The 25,289-nt window shown below is 40.2% G+C and overlaps 2 protein-coding genes across 2 annotated transcripts in view; one reads left to right on the top strand and one right to left on the bottom strand.

Moving 5' to 3' along the window:
- FREM3 (FRAS1 related extracellular matrix 3) overlaps window positions 1-20,247 on the top strand; it is a 129,014-nt gene extending 108,767 nt beyond the window's left edge. Inside the window, exons 12-23 of the mRNA XM_056803807.1 lie at window positions 1,241-1,399; window positions 2,552-2,855; window positions 5,073-5,204; window positions 5,446-5,777; window positions 10,845-11,037; window positions 12,128-12,232; window positions 12,708-12,835; window positions 13,966-14,100; window positions 16,354-16,480; window positions 17,412-17,599; window positions 18,040-18,186; window positions 18,277-20,247. Coding sequence (XP_056659785.1) covers window positions 1,241-1,399; window positions 2,552-2,855; window positions 5,073-5,204; window positions 5,446-5,777; window positions 10,845-11,037; window positions 12,128-12,232; window positions 12,708-12,835; window positions 13,966-14,100; window positions 16,354-16,480; window positions 17,412-17,599; window positions 18,040-18,186; window positions 18,277-18,777 — 2,451 coding nt within the window. The 3' untranslated portion in view covers window positions 18,778-20,247. The remainder of the gene's footprint in view (window positions 1-1,240; window positions 1,400-2,551; window positions 2,856-5,072; window positions 5,205-5,445; window positions 5,778-10,844; window positions 11,038-12,127; window positions 12,233-12,707; window positions 12,836-13,965; window positions 14,101-16,353; window positions 16,481-17,411; window positions 17,600-18,039; window positions 18,187-18,276) is intronic.
- Window positions 20,248-22,082: 1,835 nt separating this feature from the next.
- Window positions 22,083-25,289, bottom strand: part of SMARCA5 (SWI/SNF related, matrix associated, actin dependent regulator of chromatin, subfamily a, member 5) — a 44,624-nt gene continuing 41,417 nt past the window's right edge. Inside the window, exons 23-24 of the mRNA XM_001377167.4 lie at window positions 24,316-24,423; window positions 22,083-23,378 (exon numbers count right to left, since the gene is read on the bottom strand). Coding sequence (XP_001377204.1) covers window positions 23,313-23,378; window positions 24,316-24,423 — 174 coding nt within the window. The 3' untranslated portion in view covers window positions 22,083-23,312. The remainder of the gene's footprint in view (window positions 23,379-24,315; window positions 24,424-25,289) is intronic.

Genomic DNA, 25,289 nt, shown 5'->3' with positions numbered 1-25,289 from the left:
GAAGGAAGGAAGGAAGGAAGGAAGGAAGGAAGGAAGGAAGGAAGGAAGGAAGGAAGGAAGGAAGGAAGGAAGGAAGGAAGGAAGGAAGGAAGGAAGGAAGGAAGGAAGGAAGGAAGGAAGGAAGGAGGGAGGGAGGGAGGGAAGGAGGGAAGGAGGGAGGGAGGGAAGGAAGGAAGGGAGGGAGGGAGGGAGGGAGGGAGAGATGGAGGGAGGGAGAGATGGAGGGAGGGAGGGAGGGAGGGAGGGAGGGAGGGAGGGAGGGAGGGAGGGAGGAACGAAGGAATGAGTGACAGAGAGAGTATCTCATGCTGCATATCAGTAAAGAGAAACCTGCTTCCTTCTAAAATGACCTAATCCTCTTTTGGTTATCTCTCATTCTTAGAAAGTTTCTTTTTATATCAAATCTAAATTAGCCTCTTTGTCACTTTCACTCATTTCTTTTAGTTCTGCCTACTGGGGCCAAGCAGAAAAAGTCTAATCTCTCTTCCAGCAATCAATTAATCAGCAAGTTTGTATTCAGTGTTTACTATGTGTCAATCACTGTTCCATGGAAGAGCTCCACAACATAACCAGACTCCTTTACTATGAGTATTATTAATCATTCAGACAGGTGACTGAGGGAGCTTGTGGAATCAATATCCATGAAGATCAGTAGAGTAAGGAAGTGCTTCTTTATTGTGGGTGGCATAGGCATGATATTTTCTTAAAAGACAGCTCCTGGGAGAAACTTCACAACCCTCTGGTTCTTTCCTGACTAGAGGGAATAAAAATTAAAGACCAAATTATGGTCATATTTGGGTGGCTTTCCTGCCCGCATACCTGACAAAAAAAAAGGAAATAAATGAGGTATAATGATGATTTCAGTGAGATCTTGGGCATCCAGGCTCATTGAAGAGGATCAAATTCTTGGAGCCACAAAGGAAAATCATGACTGTCATTCTAGTTTTGCCAACTCTGACCTTCTTCTCTTTGAAACCTTTGTCTTCTGTCCTAGTGTCACTTCTAAGGCAGAAGAGTAACAAGGGCTAAGCAATTGGGGTTAAGTGACATGCCTTGTTTCACATAGCAAGGAAGTGGCTGTGGTCAAATTGGAATCCAGGTCCTCCCTACTCCAGGCCTGGTTCTCTGTCCACTGTGAAACCAAGCTGCCCTTTGTACCATTTTCTCCTCCCTTACACCCTTAATTCTGCTCTTCTTGAAAAGTCTTCCCTTTAAAAGCCATTCTTATCCTATATTTCAGATAAATAAAGCCATCGTGTACATTGAAGAAATGGACAGCCTTGCTGATGTCACCTTTCCAGCTGTTCCCCAAGTGGTGTCACTCCTCATGTATGATGACACATCTGCTACCATAGAGAAATCCAGTCCCCCAACTGGCTACCCTGTTGTGTGTGTGACGGTAGGACCTATTACCCTTAGCCCTGCTCCATGCTAAAAGCCAATTGATCCTCCCAAAGGGTCTCCTGAAATCATCAAATGTGTTTATTACTATGCAGTGCTTTATAGACTTTACAGCATTATATAAAAGTCAGCATTGTGATTTTATTATTATTATTTATTTGACTTCCCATGATGCTTAATGCCAAAGCCATGATGTACCTGAGAGCAAAAAGTATCAATCGGTTAAACAGGTCAGCATTTATTAAGTGCTTACTGTGTGCTTATTGAATGAATGGGGAAATAACTCGGTCAGACCTGCGCTTGAGGCATCAAATTTTGACAGGTGTTTAGAAGATGAATTGGAATAGGGAGAGTCTTGAAGGAAGGAGATTCATTAGGATGCCACTACAATTGTCTAAAAAAAGTTCTCAGTTGTGTTTTCCATTTTATTAAACTCCTACTTGGAGAGGCTCAATGAATAGAGCCAATTCTGGAGGCAGGATATCCTGGGTTCAAATCTGACCTCAGACACTTCCTAGCTGTGTGACCCTAGACAAGTCACTTACCCCATTGCCTAGCCCTTACCATACACAGTATTGATTCTAAGACCAAAGGTAAGAGTTAAAAAAAAAAAAACACCTCCTACTTATCCAGAACCTGATTTACATCAGGCATATTCTATTTCATTTTGGCCTTTGGCTGATTTACAAGCCATGCTCATTTATATGATTACTCTAGTGCCTGTGTTTGATGTATACATTTCTCGTGTGCCTCTGGACAGCTTTGAATGTCTGTAATGTAGAATAGCTTAAATCTTCTGTGCAAAAAGGATGGAGCTTCCAATGGTCTTTCCTTCAAAGCTAATCTCAAATAACATCTATCAACCATGAAGCCTTCCCTAATGCTTTACACCCTCCCATTAGCCCCCACCATTATATTAACTTTGTGTTTATTTGTGTGTGTCCAAGTCGTTTCTTCCATGATAATATAACCTCATAGAAAGTTGGTAACATCCATTGTTTGTCTCTGTGTGCCCAGCACCTGGCATAGTCTGTTCCAATAAGTTCCAGTTTATGAATGAATGACTATATAGTATATATGTAATAATATATCGACTCAAGGTATACTGCGTTCTCTCTCTTTCTCTTTCCCTTTCTCTTCCTCATTCTAGGCCTGCAACCCCAAATATTTGGACTATGACAAGACAGGCTCCATTTGCACCACAGAAAACATCAATGACACTCTGACTCTGTACCGGTGGCTAGTGGGTGCTCCAACCAGCAACAATGGAGTCACCAGTCTCATGCAGGAAGTAAACGCCAACACATTCTTCACCAACACCAAATCCATTGCCCTTGACTCTCTCTACTTCCAAGCTGGGTCGAGGGTCCAGTGTGCCGCACGGGCTGTGAGTATGAGTGGTGATGTGGGGCTGGAGCTTCTGAGTTCCATCATCACGATCAGCCAAGATGATGGTGAGTGGAATCCTTGGTTCAGTAGGAGATCACAGGTCTCCCGTTAAGAAGAGGGAATCTTAGAAGTTATAATCCTTGGACTCTCTGAGAGTTTGTCTGTGAATCAAATGGATTCCATCTGTATGAGAGAGGGTAACCACCCATTTATCTACATTTTAAGCATCCAGAAAAAAAAAATCCAATAATTCAGGATTTTTCTATTTGACCATTTTTATCTCCTCTCCACTGAAAAAGAAAAAAACAATAAATAAGTGAGATGCCAGATATTTCTCATCAAAGCAATACTGGGTGGATAGAGATCCAAACCAATCTCACACTTTCTGTATCTACAGTAATACCTCATAATTTTAATTTCTTTTTGTTTTTGCATCACAATCATTTCTGGATATCTCTCCACCTTCATTGCTGTCCCTTCCCTTGTCCAAAAAAAGGAGAAAAAAACATACATGAAACCAGTCAAGCAAAACCAGATGATAGAGTGGCCACATCTGACCATTTAGTCAACATTCTACATTCTTGTTCTCCCATATCTCTACTGAAGGGAAGGAAAGATGTTTCATTATCTCTTCTCCAGGGTCATTATTGGTCATTACATTATCACTCAGAGTTCAACTTCCTTTTGGTGTCTTTTTTGTTCACATTGTTGATGTATTTTACTCTTCTGGTTCTCTCCATCTCATGCTCCACCACTTCATTTGTCTTCTGATGAGTAAGTCATTTTCGTAATGATGACCCTAAGATATTCAAGGCCCTGAATTTCCCTTGATTTGTCAAAGATGCCCTTGTGCCTGGCAACTTTCTTTGAAAATGGATAACCTACGTATATGGTATCTATGGTCATTGTTGACCAGAACTTGATTAAACAAACAAAAAATAACAATGGAAAAAATCCCCATTCTCCAATCACTTGAGACAAATGGGACCTTACTGTTATTTTTTAAGCAATATAGTCAATTATTTGAACACTTTATGTATTTATGTATATGGATGTGAATTCAAGAGGATTCAGATGATTTTTTTAAACCCTTACCTTCCATCTTAGAATCAATACTGTGTATTGGTTCCAAGGTAGAAGAGCAGTCCATCTAACTGCTTTTGACATAGATGATTTCATAAGGTCACAGGCCTGCAAGGGACTTCAAGAGGTTTTTGAGTAACACAGTACAGGGCAGACCCTTTGTACCACCCTTGGAGTCATTAGTATTCTTGGCCACCATATCACACTGTTTATTTCTACTAAACTCAAAATACACTAGAATACACTAGAAGGAGCAGGTAGGTGGCTTAGGGGAAAGAGAGTTAGACCTAGAGAAGGGAGGTTCTAAGTTCAAATCAAGCCTCAAATACTTCCTAGCTCTGCAACCCTGGACAAAGTCATTCATTCAACCCCCATTGCCTAGCCCTTACTACTCTTCTGCCTTGGAATCAATACACTGTATTGATTCTAAGATGGAAGGTAAGGGTTTTTTTAAGTACACTAGAACCCTCAGCTCCTTTTCAGACAAGCTGCAATTTAGTCATACTGCCTTCATCTTAAACTTGTAAGTTGATTTTTTTAAACTTCCCTTTATATTTATCCTCATTTAATTTCATCGTAATAAAACTGCCCTGATGTTCTAGTCTGACCTTCATATTTGACTATGATCCCCCATCATGAGTTTTCCCTTGCATTAACAGATTCTTCCGGTGTTGATAGGAGATTATCAGAGGAGAAAAATAGCAAAGTGATCCAAAGAAACCAACCAAATCCAACAAACCTCCTTTGGTGTCTAACATATATAATCACCAAGCTACTTAATGAAAGAGGCCAAATCCATTTGAATATTCCTTTCCATGTTCCCTTCCAAGTAACTGCATTGAATTCTGCATTGAAGAATTAGTTCAACCACTATTAGCTCCAGTTTTCATTTTAAACAAAGCTTTCAAGTCTTCCCTCCCTTAGCCTTTCATCACAACTGGAAATGGAACTACAAGGATAATTTTTTCTCCTTTACTTGCATTCCATTCTGGCAGAGGTCCTAAGGAATGATGGCTTGGCCAAGATTTAAATGGAAACAGAAGACCTAGATAATTCCCAGACTAAACCAGAAATCCTCAAGAGTGGAATGTAGATAGAAGTCAATGGGTTGAATAAGCTGGCATGTGATAGTTGCTGTCTGCATCTTCCCAGAACTCCCAGGGCCCATTATATATTCTCATGAGTTTCTGTTTCCTTAGGCTTCTGTCAGCCATATATGCCTGGAACCGTAGGAGCCAAACCCTTCTCAGCCAAGATTCACTACACTGGACCAGATGATCCTGACTACCCTAACCTGATCAAGCTCACTGTGATGATGCCTCACCTGGATGGTAAGCTCCATCCCAGTGGGCACCATCAGGCAAGACTATCCATTCACCTGGAGAATAAATGAATGATGACGGGTCATGTACCAAGTCAATGGCAAAAATGGGAATCAAAAACTCAGGATGCTTAATTCCTTCCTTCTCTAGGCATCTCTCTCCCTGAGCCCCTGACTCCCCAGCTCTCCCTTCCCTATGCACTTTAACCAGTTTCAGGCTGCCAAGTTTACCATGTTGTATCCCGTTTCAGGAATGCTGCCAGTCATCTCCACTCAGCCTTTGTCCAACTTTGAGCTGACGCTAAGCCCTGATGCAACTCGAGTGGGCAACCACAAGTGTTCCAACCTTCTGGATTCCAGTGAGATCCAGACCAAGCATGGTTTCATCACCAACTATAGCAGGAGAGCAGATGGAATCCGTGAGGCACTACCCTACCAGGACGATACCTCTCTGAGGTCTGCCCAGACCCTGCGCTTTTACCACAACCTGAATCTTGATGCCTGCCTCTGGGAATTCAACAGCTACTATGACATGTCCGAACTACTAACAGCCTGCGGTGGCTCTGTTAGCACTGATGGCCAGGTATATTTCATAGAGAAGGTATTTGCTAAAACCTAGGAGAGAGAACCAGAGAAGCAGCATCATAGTAATGCTTTACATTTATCTAAAGCTAGAGAGAGTTTTATATAGGTTTTCCATGGACCCAATGGCCCCATGGTGTAAATACTATATATCTATTATTCCACATATTTTTTCTAGACCTATAATTCGTCCATGTAGGGAACTCTAAGAGTGAAAACTCTCTTCACTAGTGCAGTTAGGCCACTTGTCTATCATTTATCATCACAGAGAGTCGTGTGACGGTCCCTTGACAATATGGCAGAGAGGCAGGACTTTAACTTAGCCCTCTCTGACTCCAAGATCAGTTATGACCTCTCTGCCATATTGCCTTTTGACCTCATTGTTCAGATAGGGAAAATGGGTCTCAGAGAGTTTAATATAACATGTAGTTATTTTTAAATATTTAAAATTTTTGTTTTTAAAATATTTTATTAAATATTTTAAAATTTTTAGAAATTTTAGAAATAAATAAATAAAATTTTAAATATATATATATATAAACATATATAAAACATGTAAGTGTCAGAGGGGAATTCAAAATCAGGTATTTCTAAATCCAAGTCCAATGTTTTATCCATGAGTTACCGTGGAGAATCTGAGTTGCCAATCTAAGTACAATAACCACATGCAAGAGTATTTCATTTAACATTCAGAAGCAGTCTTGTGACACCCTAAGCAGAGATAACCTCCAACCTAGCTGGCTTAATCCATTTTAAAGGATTTTTTATCTTTAAAAACTTGATATATCAATAGCATAATTAAATAGAAGGTTAGCCATTTAGCCCTAAGCCTTCTCCTTTACCATATATATATATATAAATACCTAGCTATTAAATTTTGCCTTTTTTTTTACCTTCACAGCATATCTCATTTCCACCCTCTTCTTATTACTCACCCAGTTACCACCCTCATTCAGACTGTCATCACCTCTCCTAAATGATGGCCACAGCCTTAATGTCTCCCCACTCAAATCCATTCTCCACGCAGCTGCCAGAGCATTTTTCTTTTTTTTTTTTAACCTGACCTTACATCTTAGAATCAATACTGTGAATTGGTTCCAAGGCAGAAGAGCAGTAAGGGCTAAGCAATGGGGGTTAAGTGACTTGCCCAGGGTCATACAGCTAGGAAGTGTCTGAGGTAAGATTTGAACCCAGGACCTCCTGTCTCTAAGCCTGATTTTCAATCCACTGAGTCACCCAGCTGCCCCCTAAAGCAGACTACAGCACTACTCAGTAAATTCCATGGTTCTGCATCATCCCATGATAAAATATAAATTCCTCTCACATTTAATGTCCTCAGCAAGCCAACTCTAATGTGCCAGACTAGCTTCATTCTATATTACTCTCCCAATCTTCTTCCTATGGTCCAAGCTAAATTGGATTTCTCTCTGATCCTACACATAGCACTTCATCTCCTCTCTCCATTCCCTTGCAGCAGCCATCTCCCATACTTAAAAGTGCCTTCCGCCCTTTCTTCAGGGCTCAGCTCCAGTGCTAGCCTCTTTATGAAATGAAGCCTCATCTTCCCAACTTGGAGTGCCCGCCTTTGCTCCCTCTTTAATTACCTTGCCTTTATTTCCCTTTTGTTTATTTGTACTTTTTTCTGTACATATATGTATGTACATGTTGTCTCCCCCACAGAAAACATCTAATTTACCTGATTCTAATTTTGTTTTTTCTAATTAAGTCTAATTTCTAATTCATCTTTTGTTCTTGTATCCTCAACACCCACCTAAATGCCTGGGACATAGAAGAAATTTGAGAACTGGCTGTTAATTGGCTAATGAAGAAAGATGTCCCAAAATGTAAAGCATGGAGTTAGGGCTAGGACTCAGATTTCTTAAGTCGGAGTTCAATGTTCTCTTCATTATGTCCCATTACTTCTTGGGAAAAATTAAAATTCTTAGGAGCAAAAGGATTTTAAGGAAGCAAAAATGATATGGTGAATAGACTGGCCTTGAATTTAGGAAGGCATAAATTCAAATTCCTTTTAGGACCCTTATTAGTTATGTGACCTTGGGTAAAATCACTTAATGTCTTGGATCCTCAGTTTCTTCACCTATAAAAATAATGATGATGATGATGATGATGATGATGATGATGATGATGATGATGATGATGATGATGATGATATTGCCCTCATGGCACATATTTTAAGGATCAAATGTGGGCATGTAAAACACTTTAAAAGGGTAGTCTAGGGGCGAAATGGTTTCTCTTGAAAGGCTTTTAAACTTCTCACTATCAATTGTGCTTTATGGATTCCCTGACCTTCCTTTTATACCCCCATAGAGATATCTGGGAAGTTGACAGCTGGTGTGTGCATGCAGAAGTAGAACTTCCACCCCCACAAAAGCAAAAAAAATTCCCCATCACACAAGTGGGAGGGAGCTCTGAAGACAGAGAAATCATAAATGGTCAGGCATGAGTTGGGGAGATGCTGCTGAGAAGGATTCTCATCCTCTACCTCAGGCACTAGAGTAGGCTAGAAAGACACCCAATGACTAAGGTCTGAGACTGGGCATCTAACTTTGTCTCTCCCCATCTTATATCAAGCAAGTGATCACTAAGAAATGTAAGAGTTCCTCAACAAGAAGACTTACAGAACTGCTTAAGCTGAGGACCTCTGCACCCCCAGTCCCCTTTCCCTGCTTTCTGCTCACAAGAGTCAGACCTGTTCTGGTCTGGGTCTGGAGGGCAATGTCTCTCTCAGCTTAGGGTTTCCCAAGACAGTAGGCATTTGAGACCTGGACTCTGTCTTCCTCTGAGTACGGCTAGAGAAAACTTTTTTAGTCGCCTAGTCATTTTCAGTCATAACCGATTCTTTGTGACCCCAACTGGGGAGTTTTTTGGCAAAGATACCGGAGTGGTTTGCCATTTCCTTCTCATTTTACAGATGAGGAAATGGAGGCAAACTGAGTTAAGAGATTTACCCAGGATCACACAGCTGGTGTCAGAGGCCAAATCTGAACTTTCTGACTCCAAGTCTGGCATTCTATCCACTGTGCCACCTAGCTGTCCCCATGCTCCCATAGATGTTCATCCTAGATAAACAGACATAAGGTTAAGATTTCAAAAAAGGAAAACATGTGAGAGGTTCAGAGCCCCAAAACTGGCTTTCTGCCTTAAAACAAACTGCTTTGGGGCAGCTGGGTAGCTCAGTGGATAAAGCACCAAGCCTAGAGATGGGAAGTCCTATGTTCAAATCTGGTTTCAGACATTTCCCAGTTGTGTGACCCTGGGTAAGTCTTAACCCCAATTGCCTAGCCCTGACCAATCCTCTGTCTTGGAACCAATATTAAATATCTTTTTTTTTAACTATCCTACAAAGTACACTTCCATACTGATCCTTGTAGTAAGAGCATGCTCATACAAAACCAAAACCCCCAAATAAAACTTTGCTTTGATCCACACCCATTTGACTCCAGCAGTTCTTTCTCTGGAGGCGGATAGCATTCCCCGCCATAAGTCTTTCAGGATTGGCCCAGATCATTGCACTGCTGAGAGGAGCCAAGTTGTCACAGAGAATCATCATACAATATTGCTAATACTTAGTATCAATTCTAAAACAGAAGGTAAGGGTTTAATTAAAAAAAAAACTGCTTAACTCTCCTGTGTTTCGATATCTCATTATTAAATGCCTGCTGTGCACAAGATTCCCAGAGAGTTGGTTTTTAATCTACATTTAAAAGACTTAGCAAATGTATAGTTTGATTGGGCTTTGGAACAACTCGGATATGACAGACACCATCACCCATTGACAGGTAAGAAAACTGAGGTCTAGAAAGATAGTCATTTGCTCTCAGATGAACAACTAACAGATGCTGGAGACAAGATCAAAGCCCACAGTTTTCCTGCCCACCATCTAGCTGATTATGCCATTATGGCTCTAGCTGAAAGAGATCTCAGTGATGATATGGGCCAACCTCTCCCCCATTTTATAGGTGGGCAGGAGAAGTGAGCTACTGTCAGGTGGCAAAGTGGATAGCATTAGATTTGAAGTCATGAAAACCCGATTTCAAATTCTGCTTCAGAAACTTACCAGCTATACGATGTTGAGAAAGTCACTTCACATCCCTCAGCCTCAGTTTCTTCCTCTGTGAAATGGAGATAATTGTTACACTTATCTCATGGATGGTTGTGAAGGACAAGTGAGGGAGCTGGCATGTGGAAAGCACGTCACCAACCTTAACCCATCGTATAAAGGCTAGCTATAATAATAATTGTTATTATGTGACTTGCTCATGGTCTCAGAGTAAGTGGAGTGTCAGATGGGAAACTCAGCCAATGTCTACCTCTCTCCAGGTCCAGAGTTCTACCCTTTAAGTCATCTTGCTTCTTTATAAGCGAAACACTATCCCTGCCCCTTTGATGGGATAGGACTCCATACCATTACCTGATAAGTACAGTAGAGAGTTTTCAAACTCCCTTCTTGGAGACGTGAGTGAAAAGGTGGCTAAGGAGAGAGATGACACCCTTTAGGATAAACCTTTGAGTGTCTCTGTAATAAAGTGTCACTCAGAGAGGTCTATTAAACACCAGACCCATGTAGAGAGTCAGCATTCCAGGAGAAAAGTATATTGTGAGTCTGTTGTCCTCACCCCAGCCCATGCCAGCATTTCCCCATGAATATGATAAATGTCATTGACACACCATCAGGGAAATAAAAGCAACCAATGATCATTCATTCATTCAATAGACATTTTCTAAGCATTAGCTATTATGCCTGAGACCATCCATTCATTCATTCATTCAATAGACATTTTCTAGGCATTAGCTACTATGCCTGAGACAATGTATTGGTGCTGGGTGCTGGGTGCTGGGGCTACAAAAACAAAAATGAATATATTGTGCCTGACCTCAAGGAGCTTACATCCTGGTCTTCAGAATGGAAAAATTTGAAAATAACAAGGGAATTGGAGAGTTTTTACTTTGCTGTTTAAAATTCTGAAGGCAAGGACCAGGGGGATTTCCCTATAGATCCCCATGTATCATGGTTCTAACCTCCTCCATTTTCCCATTTCTTCAGGTATTAAACCTAGTGCAGTCCTACGTCACCCTGCGTGTGCCCCTCTTTGTCTCCTATGTCTTTCATTCTCCAGAAGCAACTGGGGGCTGGAAGCATTTTGACTTACAGTCTGAGCTGAGGCTTACCTTTGTGTATGACACCTCCATATTGTGGAAAGAAGGTATTGGCAGCCTTCCAGAATCAGAGCTTCAGGGTAAGTGTGTATTGGACTACTCTGGGGAAAAGGACAGGAAAAAATCATATTTTTACAATGCCTCTCTTCTCATGAGAAACTAACTTCCCTCTGGAGGAAGACACTGGAAATTCAAATGCTGGTTTTGGAGTCGGTGAACCTGGGTTTGAATCTTGATTCTGTTGCTTGTTCCCTTTGTGATACTGGACATACCACAGCCTCTTTAAGCCTCAGTTTCTTCTTCTGCAAAATGAGGGATTGAACTAGATGGTGTCTAAGGTCCCTTCTGGTTCTGAATCTGATTCTATGCACTCTCTGCAATTCAGGAATTTAAAGAAAGATGGAGGGAAGCCATTACTTTAATTGTGAGATGCCATGTAGGGAAGAAATTGATGAGATTCCCAAAGGGAGACTACCATGCATCTACTCAGACAGGCAGCATCTAGAACTATCAGCAGAACAGAAGTCAATCAGGACAGTTGGTCTCTTGACCTGGTAGTTGTCCCAGACTAGGGATTCTTCCTGTCTCCAGAAGCCTCTCCCGCTGTATCACACCCTCCTTTCAAGGATCGAACTCAGGACCTTCAGCTTACAAGACTGACACACTGCCTGCTGCGCTAAAGAGTCACTTGGCATGGGCTTGGCCCCACCTGATGGTGATTGTCTTTTACCTTAGGGTCCATTATTCATTCTGAAACTGCTAACCTGGGATTCCCTTCTGGGTGGATTCTCAGGGGAACAGGGAACAAGTACAAACTTTGGGGTCTCCAACTTACAAGTCAGTTTTAAGACTTGGGGTTCATCAGATTTTACTAGGCTACAAGTTTGGGGTTTCTAGAATCCATGTGGACAACCTTAATTCAAATCCAATATGTGTGTATATGAACATTTATCCACATTCATGCTCATCTAGATGTGTATATGTGTGTATACATATAATGTATATATGTAGTATTGTACTACCAAGTTGCTTTCACATTGTCTCCCCCATTAAAATATGAGATCACGAGTAAGGATTCTTTTTGCCTTCCTCTGTTTCCCAAATGCTTCTCAGCAGAGCCTGGCACATGCTTCATAAGTGCTTGTTGTCTTGACTTCTTCCTCCATTTAGGAACTCTTCATCCAATCAGTATGCGAATCAATGAGGAAGGACGGCTGGTGGTTAACTTCCAAACGAAGATCCACTTCCAAGGACAACTTGTAATGTCTCACCCAGGTAAGAGGACCATCCAGTTCCTTTTAAGTGATGCTGCCCTATCCAAAGAAGCTGCCAACTTAGATAGAAGATGTGGGTGAAACTCCAACCATGAGAAGAATCACATACTGTCAAATGGCAAGGCAAGGTCTTCTACCTTCCTGGATCTTTCTGGGCATTTTGAGGAAGAGAAAATGGAAGAACATGGAAAATGGCTCATTCCCTGTGGTGGTCTGGCAACACCAGATTTAGCATCAGAGGGGCTGGATTTGAATCCCAGCTCTGTGACTCATCAGTCATAAACTTGGGGGGATTACTTTGTCCTTCTGAGCCTCAATCGCTTCATTAGAGAACAAGGGGGCTAGGCTCATTGACTTCTAAGTTCTCCTCTAGCACCAAATTCTTTGAGGCTTTGTTTCATATGTTTCCATCTTTCCATTGGTCCCAAGCATGAGTTGCTGTTACCTATTAGTGTTGTTGTTCTTCTTCTGCCCAGGAACCGCTCTGTCATCCATGGTGATGTCTGTGGACCATCCTGGTCTCACCTTCACCCTGAGCCTCCTGAGGAGTGAGCCAACCTTCCACCAGCCAGAGCAGCGGTGGACTTTTGTCTCTGGCTTTGCTGTGAGTTTCCACTTCCAAAAGAGGGTGAAGTAGAGGTTTAAAAGAAAGGTATTTCTTGGATTAATCCCCAAGTTCTGGATTCAGACTTCCTCTTGAGTCAGTTGGAAATGGGAAAGAAGAGCTTATGAAGTAGGTCAGATTCTATTTGGGTAGCCTGAAGAAAGAGAGATCAGAACAGTTTCAGATGAGGGAGATAACTTTTCATAGCATCAAAATTATTTAAGAAAAACTTCCAAATATGTTGTTATCTCATAGGTGAGGCTGTTACATGGTTCTGTTTATGTATGTATGAAAAATATATACAAAGATGATATAATTGCCCAAAATTAAGGAGCATGGCTCATTTACTCCTTTTTTCTTTATCTCTTATGTCCGTTATTAGAAACACAGGTAAAGTGAACCAGTCCAGATTTAGATATTTAGATAGATGAGTTGGAGGAAGTCAGGTAGTCCAATGAAGAGAGTACTGAACTTGGAGTCAGAAAGACCCAAATTCAAATCCTGCCTCAGACACTATCTTCATCATGACCTTGGACAAGTCACTCTCCATACCTCAGTTTCTTCATGTAAATAATGGGGTTAGACTCTGGGGCAGTTAAGACCCCATTTGAATGGTGTGTCTGATTCTATAGTCAATAACCTTTAACATGAAATGGGAAATATTGGACAAAATCTTCTAATCTAGGACTAGTGGTTTGGGGATGGTCATGGGTTTTCAAAGACCTTACAAATAGTATCATCTCATTTTATCCTCATAACAACCCAATACGCAGTGCTATTCTCACCTTCATATTACAGTTAAAGAAACAAAGGCAGACAGCAGTTGTGACTTATCCAGGGTCACAAAGCTAATGTTTGAGAGCATACCTATCTCATCAGGTTGTTGTGAAGATCAAATGAGATAACTTATGTACTTTACAACCCAAAATCTTGATCTAAACGCAAGCTGTTGCCATTATCATTAGGCTTGCCCATTCCCTCTTGCCAAAGGATAAATCATCTCACTTCCTTTCCCTCTTTGCCACACTGGTTTTCATAGTCCTTGGTCTCAGCCACAGTAGCATGAAGGCGCAAGCAGGAGCCCTGGAGCCTGTTTGTTTCCTTTTTTCTAATTCAGTATGTTTGGACAGATTCGAGACTACTCGGGGACATACACTATCAAGCTTCTCCCATGTGTGGCTGCCCCACAACAAAAATATTCTCTTCCTATGATATGTCACCCCTGGGAGCCGCTCACTTTTGACCTTGTCATCAGGTTCCAACAGGTAAGAGATATGCCTGGGGAGAGAGCTGAGCTTTCCAGATTTCCGTTTGGCTAATGCAATCCTCGTTACACCACATTTACGGGGCTTTGTTCAAACCTTTTCCGGGCTCTGCAGCTCTGACTCATAAAATATGTGTCAGAGGCAGCTATTATGCAGATCTACTACATGACATCAAATGCAGAAGAGGGTCTATTTTCTTTCTACACCTGGAATGTCATAAAAGTAGGGATCGCCCAACATGAAGACTCCCTTCCCCATTGCAGACCAGCACCTTACCATAACTTTAAATCTTGATGAGTTACCTGGGAGCAATGAGATGGATTTGAATCCATCCACAAGAATATGTTAATCACCTGCTATGTGCCAGGCACTGTGCTAAACATTGGAGATGAATATACATAAACTTGGGGGAGAGAGGGACAGAGACAGAGAAGAGAGAGATAGAGAGAGGGGAGACTGGAGAGAGAAAAGAGGAAGAGAGAGGGGGAGAGAGAAAAAGAGAAAGAGGGGGAGAAATGGGGTGGAAGTGGGAGAGAGGAGACTAAATGAGAGAGGGAGAGGGAGAGAGAGGGAAAGAAAAAAGAGAAGGGGAAGAAGGAGAGATAGAGAGAGGGAGTAAGGGGAGAGGGAGAGAGAGAAGAGGGAGAGAAAATGAGAGGGAGAGAGAGGGGGGAAAGAGGGAATAAAAGGTAATTTGAGCAATGAGCAGACACAAGAACCTGGTGTATGAAAATGGTATCAGCTGTGTAGAGAATGGATTGGATAGGGAGAGATTTGAGGCATGGAGACCAGTTAGACTATTGTTGTCACCAATCTGATGAGGTCATTCACAGAGAGAAGAGGGCACAGGACAGAGACTTAGGGTACACCCACAGAAAATGGGTGGGCTATGGAGAGTAATTCAGCAAAAGAGACTGAGGTATGGGGGCAGCTGGGTAGCTCAGTGGATTGAGAGCCAGACCTAGAGATGGGAGGTCCGGGGTTCAAATCTGGCCTCAGACACTTCCCAGCTGTGTGACCCTGGGCAAGTCACTTGACCCCCATTGCCTAGCCCTTACCACTCTTCTGCCTTGGAACCAATATACAGTATTGATTCCAAGATGGAAGGTGAGGATTTAAAAAAATAAGAATAATAAAAAAAAGAAAAGAGAGACTGAGGTATATCCACTCAAGTAGAAATAGAAATGACAGAACATTGACACAAAGACCAGGAGGAGAATGCCAGTAAGAGATGGTGGTCAATGGTGTTGAATGCTGTAGGAAGGACCATTGGGTTTCACAATTAAGAGATCATGAGCAGTTTCAATAGAATGATGAGGTCAGAAGTGACTTACCCCTAGTTACAATGCTAGTGCATGTCAGTGGCAGAATTTGAACATAGGTCTTCCTGACTCAAAGGATCTTTATCCACTATGCCATATTGCCTCGCTTACAAATATATATAAAACTGTCAATATCATGCATTCTTTTGTTCTTTACTTCTTTATAGCACTTGGATCATTTTGTCTCAAAGTTAATACCTTTCCTTGTTATTTAACATTTCGTATTTTTCTGTCTCATTTCAACAATTCGATTGTGGATCCCTTCAGGGCAGACAGTGTATCTTACTGTTCAGTGCATTATATTTGTTTGTACGGTGGTCCCAGAGTTATTTTCCCAAGGTCACACAAGCTAGTAAAGCTGCAGGAGGCCAGATGGAACCCGCATCTCCTCGCCTCTGAGACAGTGCACCAGGCTACACTGGATTGTTCCTTATTTTAGGTATCTCTATACCCCGTGCCCTGTTCTGCAGATAAGCCCTCAATCACTGATTCACTGTAAGTAAAGTAGAATTCACATTTCTCTACAAACCACCTTTTGTTCTCCAAGGAAGATAGTGCCTATTTATTTATTCATTATGTATTCCTATTCTCTGCTAACTCAATTAAATAGGCAGTGATACGAATATGAAGGATATTCATTCAATAAACATTTACTGATCACATATTTTGAGAACTGAAGGCAATGTGGGGAATGCAAAGATGCACAAAACACAGCCAGGCCACTGCATGACCTAAGTTTTGCTGTTGTGCAATTGAATGAAACCTTGTCCATGGTGCTACAGTGGAATGGCAGGGGTCACTTAGATCACCACCAACAGTCTCTTCAGTACTGTTTTCTGGCTCTTTTATGTAGAAGATTATAGTTTCATTTTGGAAAGAATTCTCTGATTTTCAGTCAACCTATTTCTTTTCTTCCCCACCCACCCACAAGGTCAGCGACCCAGTAGCAACCGAATTCAGTCTAAATACTCGAATGTTCCTCCTCTCCAAAAAGGAGCTCTGGATATCCAATGACTCCATGGACTTTGGGGAAGGATCTGATGTAGCCTTTCCTGAAGGTAAAGACTCTTTGGCTAGAATTAAGTATATGTTGTTTTTTGGATGTTTTCATCCCCTTACATATGAAGAAAGAAGGGAGGGAGGAAATAAGCTCTTTTTAAAGCATCTATTAGATGGCACAATGGCTAGTGCTAGACTGAGTTCAAATTTGGCCTCAGACTCTAAAAAGATGTGTGACTCTGGGCAAGTCACTTAACCCCGTTTCTTCATCTGAAAAATGAACTGAAGGAAATGTTAAACCACTCCTGTATCTTTGCCAAGAAAACCCCAAAAGAGTCAGCCCCAACTGTGCTACAACTGTACTAAGTACTTTTCATAAATATTATCTCATTTCAGCCTGAAAGCAATCTTAAGAGATAGGTGCTATTTTTATGCCCATTTTATAATTGAGGAAACTGAGGCAAGCAGAGGTTAAGTGACAAGCCCAGTCTCACCCAGCTAGCAAGTGTCAGGCTGGCTTGAACCCAGAGAGCTTAGGTCTACACTCCATCCCCTGCACCATCTAGCAGTTTCATAGGGAGTTTAAGATGGTATTATTGGCCTCCATAATGATCCATCTCAGATTAGATCATTAAAAGAGAAATAAAGTTGAGGCCCTTAATGATATGTAATCCTATCCAAGAACTAGAACAACCTTTCAAAAGTCATTTGGTCCATTTTCCCTTCTGACAGCATCCTATTTACGTGAATTAGAAAAATTAGAATTTATCCTCCTTTTAATACCTGAAATGAAGATTCCACCCCAATCTCAGAAACCCATTGAAGTCACAGCCCTCAGAAGGTTCCGTAACATCCAAAGTACAAGTTTTCACGTAATAAAAATTTGTCTCTTGACAAATGTCTCTCCTAAAACCACTAGGATGTCATCAGAACAGGGGATGGTCAGCCCTTTGCCAAGGTTCAAAATTGTTCTCGCTCCCTCTTCTTTAGGCTCAACGATCTATGGTCGAGTTATGGTGGACCCTGTTCAGAATCTTGGGGACGCTTTCACTTGTAACATTGAGCAAGTCTTCCTGTGCACAGGTGTTGATGGCTACGTACCCAAGTACAGCCCAGAACATAAAGCCTATGGATGTCTGGCTGACTCATCCTCTCTCCTGTACAGATTCAAGATACTGGTAGGTAATCATTCACCTCTTTATCTCACAAGAGCATCTGCCGGGTACCCGACTACACAAAGCAGAAGGGGGAGACACAAAAATAAATAAGGATGACTGCTCAGTGGGGATAGCAGCACCTAGTTTACAGGGTTATTATTAGAAGAGATAACACAAAGCGCTTTGCCACCTTAAAGCTCTAATTGCTGGCTAAGATTATTATTAGGTAGGTGGCACACTGTTATTAACCTCATTTTGCTAGTCCCAATACACTTGTGACTTGCCTTGACTCCATAGCTAGTAAAGGGAGTCATCAGGATTAAAACGCAAGACTACAATTTAAAATCTAGGGTTCAGGGTCTTCCTGAAAGTCTTCCATGAATAATTTAATCTGAGAGAAACTAGGGACTGACTTTTCCTTGATGCTAAGTAAAAGCAAAAACTTCTTCCTGACTTCCTAGGATAGAGCTCAGCCAGAGACACAGGCCAGGAGATTTCAAAACGTGTCATTCGATGCTCATTTAGCCACTGACCAAGTGGATGCACTTCCTTTGGTGAAACAGCCAGGATCTGATGGTTTCAGCCTGTCCTCAGCAGCCCTCTTCCAGGTAGGAACGGTGGCCCCACACCTTCCCTCGGGTTCAGTTAATTTCCTCTTTTTTGTGTGGTTCAAAACCAATTTCTTTTTATCCCCAAAGGTGGCTGCTAGCAGAGAGTGGTATCTCCACGCCGTTTATACTGTCCGGTCGAGAGAAAATGCAAAGAAAAGTATTGGGAAGAGGAGCACAGACCACATGCCTGCCCGGGCCAGGGGCCCCAGCACGGCTCTTTCTCTGAATCGCAGTCAAAGAGCTGCCTCGGATGCCCCAACCCTGGCTCAAGACATCGGTGCAGATGACAGCAGGGGCACCAACATTCAGCACGTGGTCCTGGTCCGGTCCGTCGCGGCTGTGTTCAGCCACAAAGACTCTCTGCCACCAGGGACACAAGGCCAGCAGCCAGAGTTAGAAATGGCAGAGGCGAAGATGCAGAGTGGTGCTGGGCCCATATTAGGGGCAGGATGTAGCCTGTTGCTGCTGAGCTGCATCGCCCTAGTTGCTGTGTTTCTCCTGAGACACAGGAAAAGAGGGCCTTTAGGGAAGGATGCCCCAAGCAACAGGAAAACCCCAACCAGCCAGCACAGCTCTTCAGAGGTTTAGTGTTGGCTTCAGTAGCCAAGTCAGAGGTGCTCCTGCTCTTTACTAGTTCATGTCGACCACAGAAACTATCTTCAGAACACAAACTGAAATTGGGGCTCCTGGCTCAATGCTGGAATAGCCTTGTTATTCTGACATCCCAAATCTATATATACTACTTGTGCATATGTTATGTGTATGCATTTATATGTGTGTGAGTGGATCTGTGATGCACCCACACACACACCTATCTCCAGAGGGTGAGGTGTTACATTGGTTCCAAGATTTTAGTTACAAGTGGCTGTCCTGGGAGTAGGTAAGTAGGTAGCAGTGGACAGTGCTGAGCTTCGGGTTCAGAAGGCCTGACTTCAAATCCTGCCTCCATCGCTCATCCTGGGCCAGTTACTTAATATTTCTCAGCCTTAGTTCCCTAACCTGTAGAATAGGCATAATATCACCTGCTTCATAGCATGGTTGTAAAGATAAAACTGTAATCTCTTTGCCAACCTTTAAGGTCTAAGTGCTGATATTATTATTATAAGGTGCTGATAGAAGACAACAACTGGGGGTGTTCGCCTTGCTTGGTGATGTGGGTAGGTTTTTTATACATTTTAGGATTCAAGGAGCATTCATTGACGGCCTCTTAAATTCTTGGTACTGGAGATAAAAAGACAAAAAGTTGTGGCTATCAAGAAAATTACTTGCTGGGAGGAGGCAAAGAGGAGAGAGAGATAGGGCTGAGTAAAAGTGTAAACACAAAATGTAGAGTAAATCTGAAGCAATGTCAAGGGAGAAAGACATCAGGAAAGAAATGGGGGAGCAGGCACCTGTACTATGCTATAAAGCTATTCTCCTCTCTCCCACTTCCACCACCCCATTTTCTCCCCCTTCCCCTCTCTCCCCCTCTCCTCTCTCCAATCTCTATCCCCTCTCTCTCTCTCTTCTCTTCCCCTCCTCTCTTCTCTGTCTCTGTCACTCTCTCCCCCAAGTTTATGTATATTTATCTCCAATGTTTAGCACAGTGCCTGGCACATAGCAGGTGATTAACATATTCTTGTGGATGGATACAAATCCATCTCATTGCTCCCAGGTAACTCATCAAGATTTAAAGTTATGGTAAGGTGCTCGTCTGCAATGGGGAAGGGAGTCTTCATGTTGGGTGATCCCTACTTTTATGACATTCCAGATCTAGAAATATTACTTATTTACACCATTCTTATACTGAGATCTTTTGTGTTACACATAGGGCAGATTTGTAAACATTTACCATTGGAAAAAAGGCTAGAATCACACACACAATTTACATAAACACTCAAATTCCTAAAATCAAGGAAAGCGAGTATTTTGGTTTCCAAGAGTGAAAATACTGTTTTGAAAGATGATCTTGTCAAACTTTCAAGAGGAAATAGTGGTAATTGAATCCAATACATCATATGTTGTACCAAGTATGAAAAATGCTCATTGTAAAATTCAAATAAATACACAATTCACCTATTGGAATTTGAATTAAATTTTCCAAACATTAAAACATAAAAACAATTGCTTTTTATGAGCAATCTTAAAACTTTATTCAAAGGTCAAATCAACAAGCATGTGCCAAGCACCCTGTAGTAAGGGCTGAAAAAACACAAGATATAGCATATTTCCAATGATGACTTAAGGCCAAGTAGTAAAAGAAGAAATGTATTATTTCAACAGGGCAGCTAGTAGTAGCAGTGATGAGAGTACCAGTCCTGGAGTCAGGAACTCTTCTTCCTGAGGTCTCTTACTTGCTGTGTGGACCTTGAGCAAATCACAAAACCCTGTTTATCTGTTTTATTATCTGTTAAATGAGCTACAAAAAGAAATAGCCAAGTATTCCAGTACCTCTGTCAAGAAAACCCCAAATGGGACTGCAAAGAGTTGGACACAACTGAAAAAAGTCTGAACATCATGATTTGAAAAGGAGCTAGTCATGAAGAATGAAGAACAGATATAGTAGCCCAAATGGTGCAATAGCACCCAAAAGATTATAAGAAAGCCTAAAGAGAAAGCCTCCATTCAGAGGCAGTGTGGGGTAACGGTTAAAGCATTGGTACCGGGAGTTCACATACTGCCTGATACTACCTATGTGACCCTGAGGATAAACCTTCAAAATCCACAATTATAAAATGAGGAGGCAGCAGTCAATGGCTTCTAAAGTCCTTCTAGCTCCAAATCGATTTTCTTACGCTCCTCTGGAGGATCTATGGGAGGTCATAGAGAGGGCTCCCAGAGGATGAGAAGATACAGATGAGAGTAGCAATCAGCAATGGAGAGTAACACACTTATCATTAAGAACATAGATCTCTTGAGAGTTAAGTACTAAAAGAATATTATCTACAGAAGTCCCATTCCAATCCATTTTTGTGGCATGAAACTGACTCTAGGTTCTTAAATCAAGTTCTAGCAAGGTTGTCCAAGGCTAACAGAGAGCTAACAAAATGTCTTTTGTTCAAAGGTCAGCTGAGCTAAGGTGGGAAAAGCTCACTGCCATAGTAACTTTCAAAGATTCCCTACAATACTGGTAACAGAGGATAAATCGTCCATGCATTTCTCTGCCCTGATAGAGGAAGTGATGAGATCTTTAAAGTACTGAAGAGAGGACAAAGTGAAAAGGATGTTAACCAAAAAAACCTTATAGGTTGGGTTTGGGGTTTGTTGTTTTTTTTTAAAGAAAACCCTTAGTATAAATTTAGCAGTGAAACCTTATCATCCCAATAGGACTGTCTTCATTGTGGCAAGGTCTGCTTTGCCTATTCATCACTATCATGGAAACTAGGTCTCCAGCTTATTCTCCAAGTTACATGCTACTACTGCCTGCATGTAGTAGTCTGCCTCTTCCCTCACTGATCATGCTTCCAATTATAAACCTATCTCCATCCTCAACAACTCTTTGATCATAGACAAAAATGAAAAAAAGACATTGACTCTTTTGGATTTGGAAATACTCAAGTGTCCCTATTCTTTACAAGGCTTGACTGAAATTTATTGAACAATACAAACCAGTGAGGTCCTAATTCATCTGTGAAGTACAAAATTCTCACACATGGGACAAATCTAGAATTTAAAATGGCTCATGCTCATCTAGTAAGTTATTGTGGCTTCCAAGAATTTCCCCTTTACCAAATACAATTCCATTCTGCTATATCAGAAAATGCAAAGTCGTACAACCTTGTGGATAAGGAAAGCACAAAGGCAAGAAAACTTAGTAGGGGTAAAAAGAAAAGGCAGTGAGCCAATAGGAAGGAAGAAACATTTGAGAAAACGTAAAAAAAAGGAACTAAAGAAAAGGAAAGAAAAGACAACTCTAAGATTATAAAAATTATATTTATTCATGTTGCTACATTTATTGCATTCTCCTAGAAAAATGGAGAACTGTGTATGTACCCAATTTGCACATATAAAACATACAAATTATATATAGCACAAAGGCTTCTAGGCCTACTGTCCTGACACCATATTTTGGGTACTACTGCTTTAGCTTTTTCTAGTCTATGAAAAAAAACAGGAGATAAACTTATATTCAATCTTGTTTCTCACACATTTGCTTATGAATATTTTTTTTAACAGGGAATATTATATTCAATGTCAATGAGACATTTCTCAATTGCTCTGGGAATGAAGTACTAGAAATTTGGAAAGTCTGCATTATTTTGTACTACTAAATTTACCAAAGTTTGACAGTCTCACTAACAAGTTAATGCCCTACTCTGATTGGTTCTAATAAATTACTAATGCTGGGCACCAAGATATCAACTTTCCAAATCATGGCAGTCATAGCATGTCATTTTTTAAAATGTTTGCCCAATATAAGTTTCTTTGTCCGAAGTTAGTTTTCCTTTTACAAAATACAACAACAATTTTAAGGTGAACCAGACAAATCTTGTCTAGCTACAGAACTAAAAATAGGTCATCTTTCCAACAGCAGGGCACATTTCAGCTTTTAGAAATAAGCAATTCTGGGAAGCAGAGACACAATATATAAAATGTGCATAGAATTAACTAGTATGTCTAAAGTTTTGTTTCATCCTACCCACATGGTGAGTAAGGATAATGTATTATGTAATAGTCCCGAAATAAGACTCAGTGTAGGAAGATACCCAAATTTCAAGGTCAATCAAAATAACTTGACAACTAAGTAGAGACTGAAGATACAAATTATATTCTTTGTTATAGTCTCTTCTAGCTTAGCAAGTCTAGTTTTATAAAAAAGTCTTAGTTTAGAAACCTATAGCTGAAAAACAAAACATTCACAATCTTCTCAAACTAAAGCTAAAGTAGAAAAATAAATCGAATGAAGCATTTATTAATAAATGAAGCCTATTTTATTACTTCAAGTGTTAATGGTAAAAAAAATTTCAGCACAGCTGTTGCATTTTAAAAAAGTGTAGCTACATACTATGTGTCTAGTTCAGTAAACAGATGAACCCGATGTCCTTAATGACATAATAGTTTAGCATTGTACAGTACATCTTATGAAGACCCGTAAATTAAAGAACTACTTTTTAAAATTTAGTGATTACAAAACAATTAAGCATTCATAGCTTTAGCTTCTTTTTTCTTCCTCGACCATCAGGCGCTCCATCCATTTTACGCTTCTGTGCCTAAAAACAAGAATTATATTTACCATTAAAAGCTCCTTTTTATAAATGTCAGCATACAAGACAATTTTAAATCCCATATTTAAGACCAGCACTATCACATTTTGTGAAATGAGATATATAAAAGAGATTTTCTTTCTATAATAACAAAGACCTAAAATCACATTTCCTAGTTCCAGAAATGATGAATTCTCTAAGAAAGTCACCCTCATTCTGAAAATTATATATGAAAACCCCATTTTAGTGGAAATGTTAATATTCCAAAGAGTACTCAACACTAAAAATTTTCTGAATTCAACCACTACATCAAACACTCCAAAATACTCAAAAACAGACCAAGAAAAAACAATTTTCAGATTCAAAAAAAGATCCTACTACGGACATAATTAATAGAATTTAAAGACTTGATGGGGATTGGAAAGAGATGATATTTCAAAAAAGCCTGATAGGAATAGAACAATTCACTTAAAATTTCATTATTATCTTTGCAGAACTGCTAAAGCTTTGGAAATTTAGCAAAGAAGATATATATATATATATATATATATATAAAAATATATATATATAAAAATATATACACATATATAAATATATACATTTATATATGTGTATATAAACATACACATATATAAATATATATATTTATATGTGTATATAAACATACACATATATAAATATATATTTATATATGTGTATATAAACATACACATATATAAATATAAATAAAAATAAACAAATGTCAGGTATAACAAAAATTTATGCCTTTATTAATTACTCTGCAAGTCATTCAAATGGCACCATATAATGCCAAGTGTATTCTTGGAAAATAATGTGTTGCCATTAACTTTAGCTAATCAACAACACTCAGGAATTCTTTCCTACTCTATTTCTTAATTACAAGGGAGGGGAAAGGGGGACAAATTATTCCACATGCACATACCGAAGGCTTTGGTCCTCGTTTCTTTTTCTCTGCCTTTTCTTTTTCTTCTAACTCCATGTTTTCTCTTTCAATCAAAGTAATTAATGTGTTACACCTCCTCTGAAGTTCCTGAGTTATAGATAAATAATTACCTGGTAAATTATGCAGTTACCATATACCACCAACACCCACAAAAAAAGAATAAAATAAAATTTAAAAAATCCTGTTTTTCTATATTAGAAAATCCCATCATCCAGTTTACAGAGGTATAATTTTTTTGTTTCCAAAATCTGGATTTAGATTAAACTATATTTAACACAATCCTAGGAGCCAATCTGTTAAAAATAAAAGCACAAAGTATTTAATTATTTTCAATAATAACAACTGTCCTGCTACTTAAGTACTGAAGACTTAAGATGCAAAGATTTCACTCTACACTGAGTTAGGAGAATATTCAAAGCAGTATTTGTTATAACAGTGCCACACAGTGGCTCTGTGTTAGTTATGCCAAATATCACTAAGCTTACCAATAAGTAAATGCCAAGAGTTTGAAGAGAGAATATTGGCCAGATCCCATTACAACCAATATAGAGATCTGTCCAAATTGTTTTATTTTACTGTCATTTCACTCTGTATAGAAAATTTCATTAGGACAGGAACCATGGAGACCTAAATAAAGTAACTTTCCAAATTTGGACATGGGGAACAGTGGCCGAGGCACGAGGAGCTCCCTTTCTCCACATCCCCCAGTTCTGACCATTCACATGCCAGAAAGAAGATGATCATCATCAGGGACAATTGGAAAATAAACTTTTATATTTTTCTTCCAATATGTAACTGTTATGTGAACAAAAGATTGGGGGAAAAAATCTGCTATACTGAGTTATTTCATAATGGCCTACCACCCAATTTTCCTGTACTATATATAAACTGTGGTTGTCCTACTGGTAATTTACAGTCTTAAAAACAGTTCTGAAAGGAACAGAAAAACTTTT

Source organism: Monodelphis domestica, chromosome 6, assembly GCF_027887165.1.
Source record: "Monodelphis domestica isolate mMonDom1 chromosome 6, mMonDom1.pri, whole genome shotgun sequence".
Lineage (NCBI taxonomy): Eukaryota > Metazoa > Chordata > Mammalia > Didelphimorphia > Didelphidae > Monodelphis > Monodelphis domestica.
The sequence above is the reverse complement of the archived record's forward strand: the minus strand, read 5'-3'. Positions and strand labels throughout refer to the sequence as shown.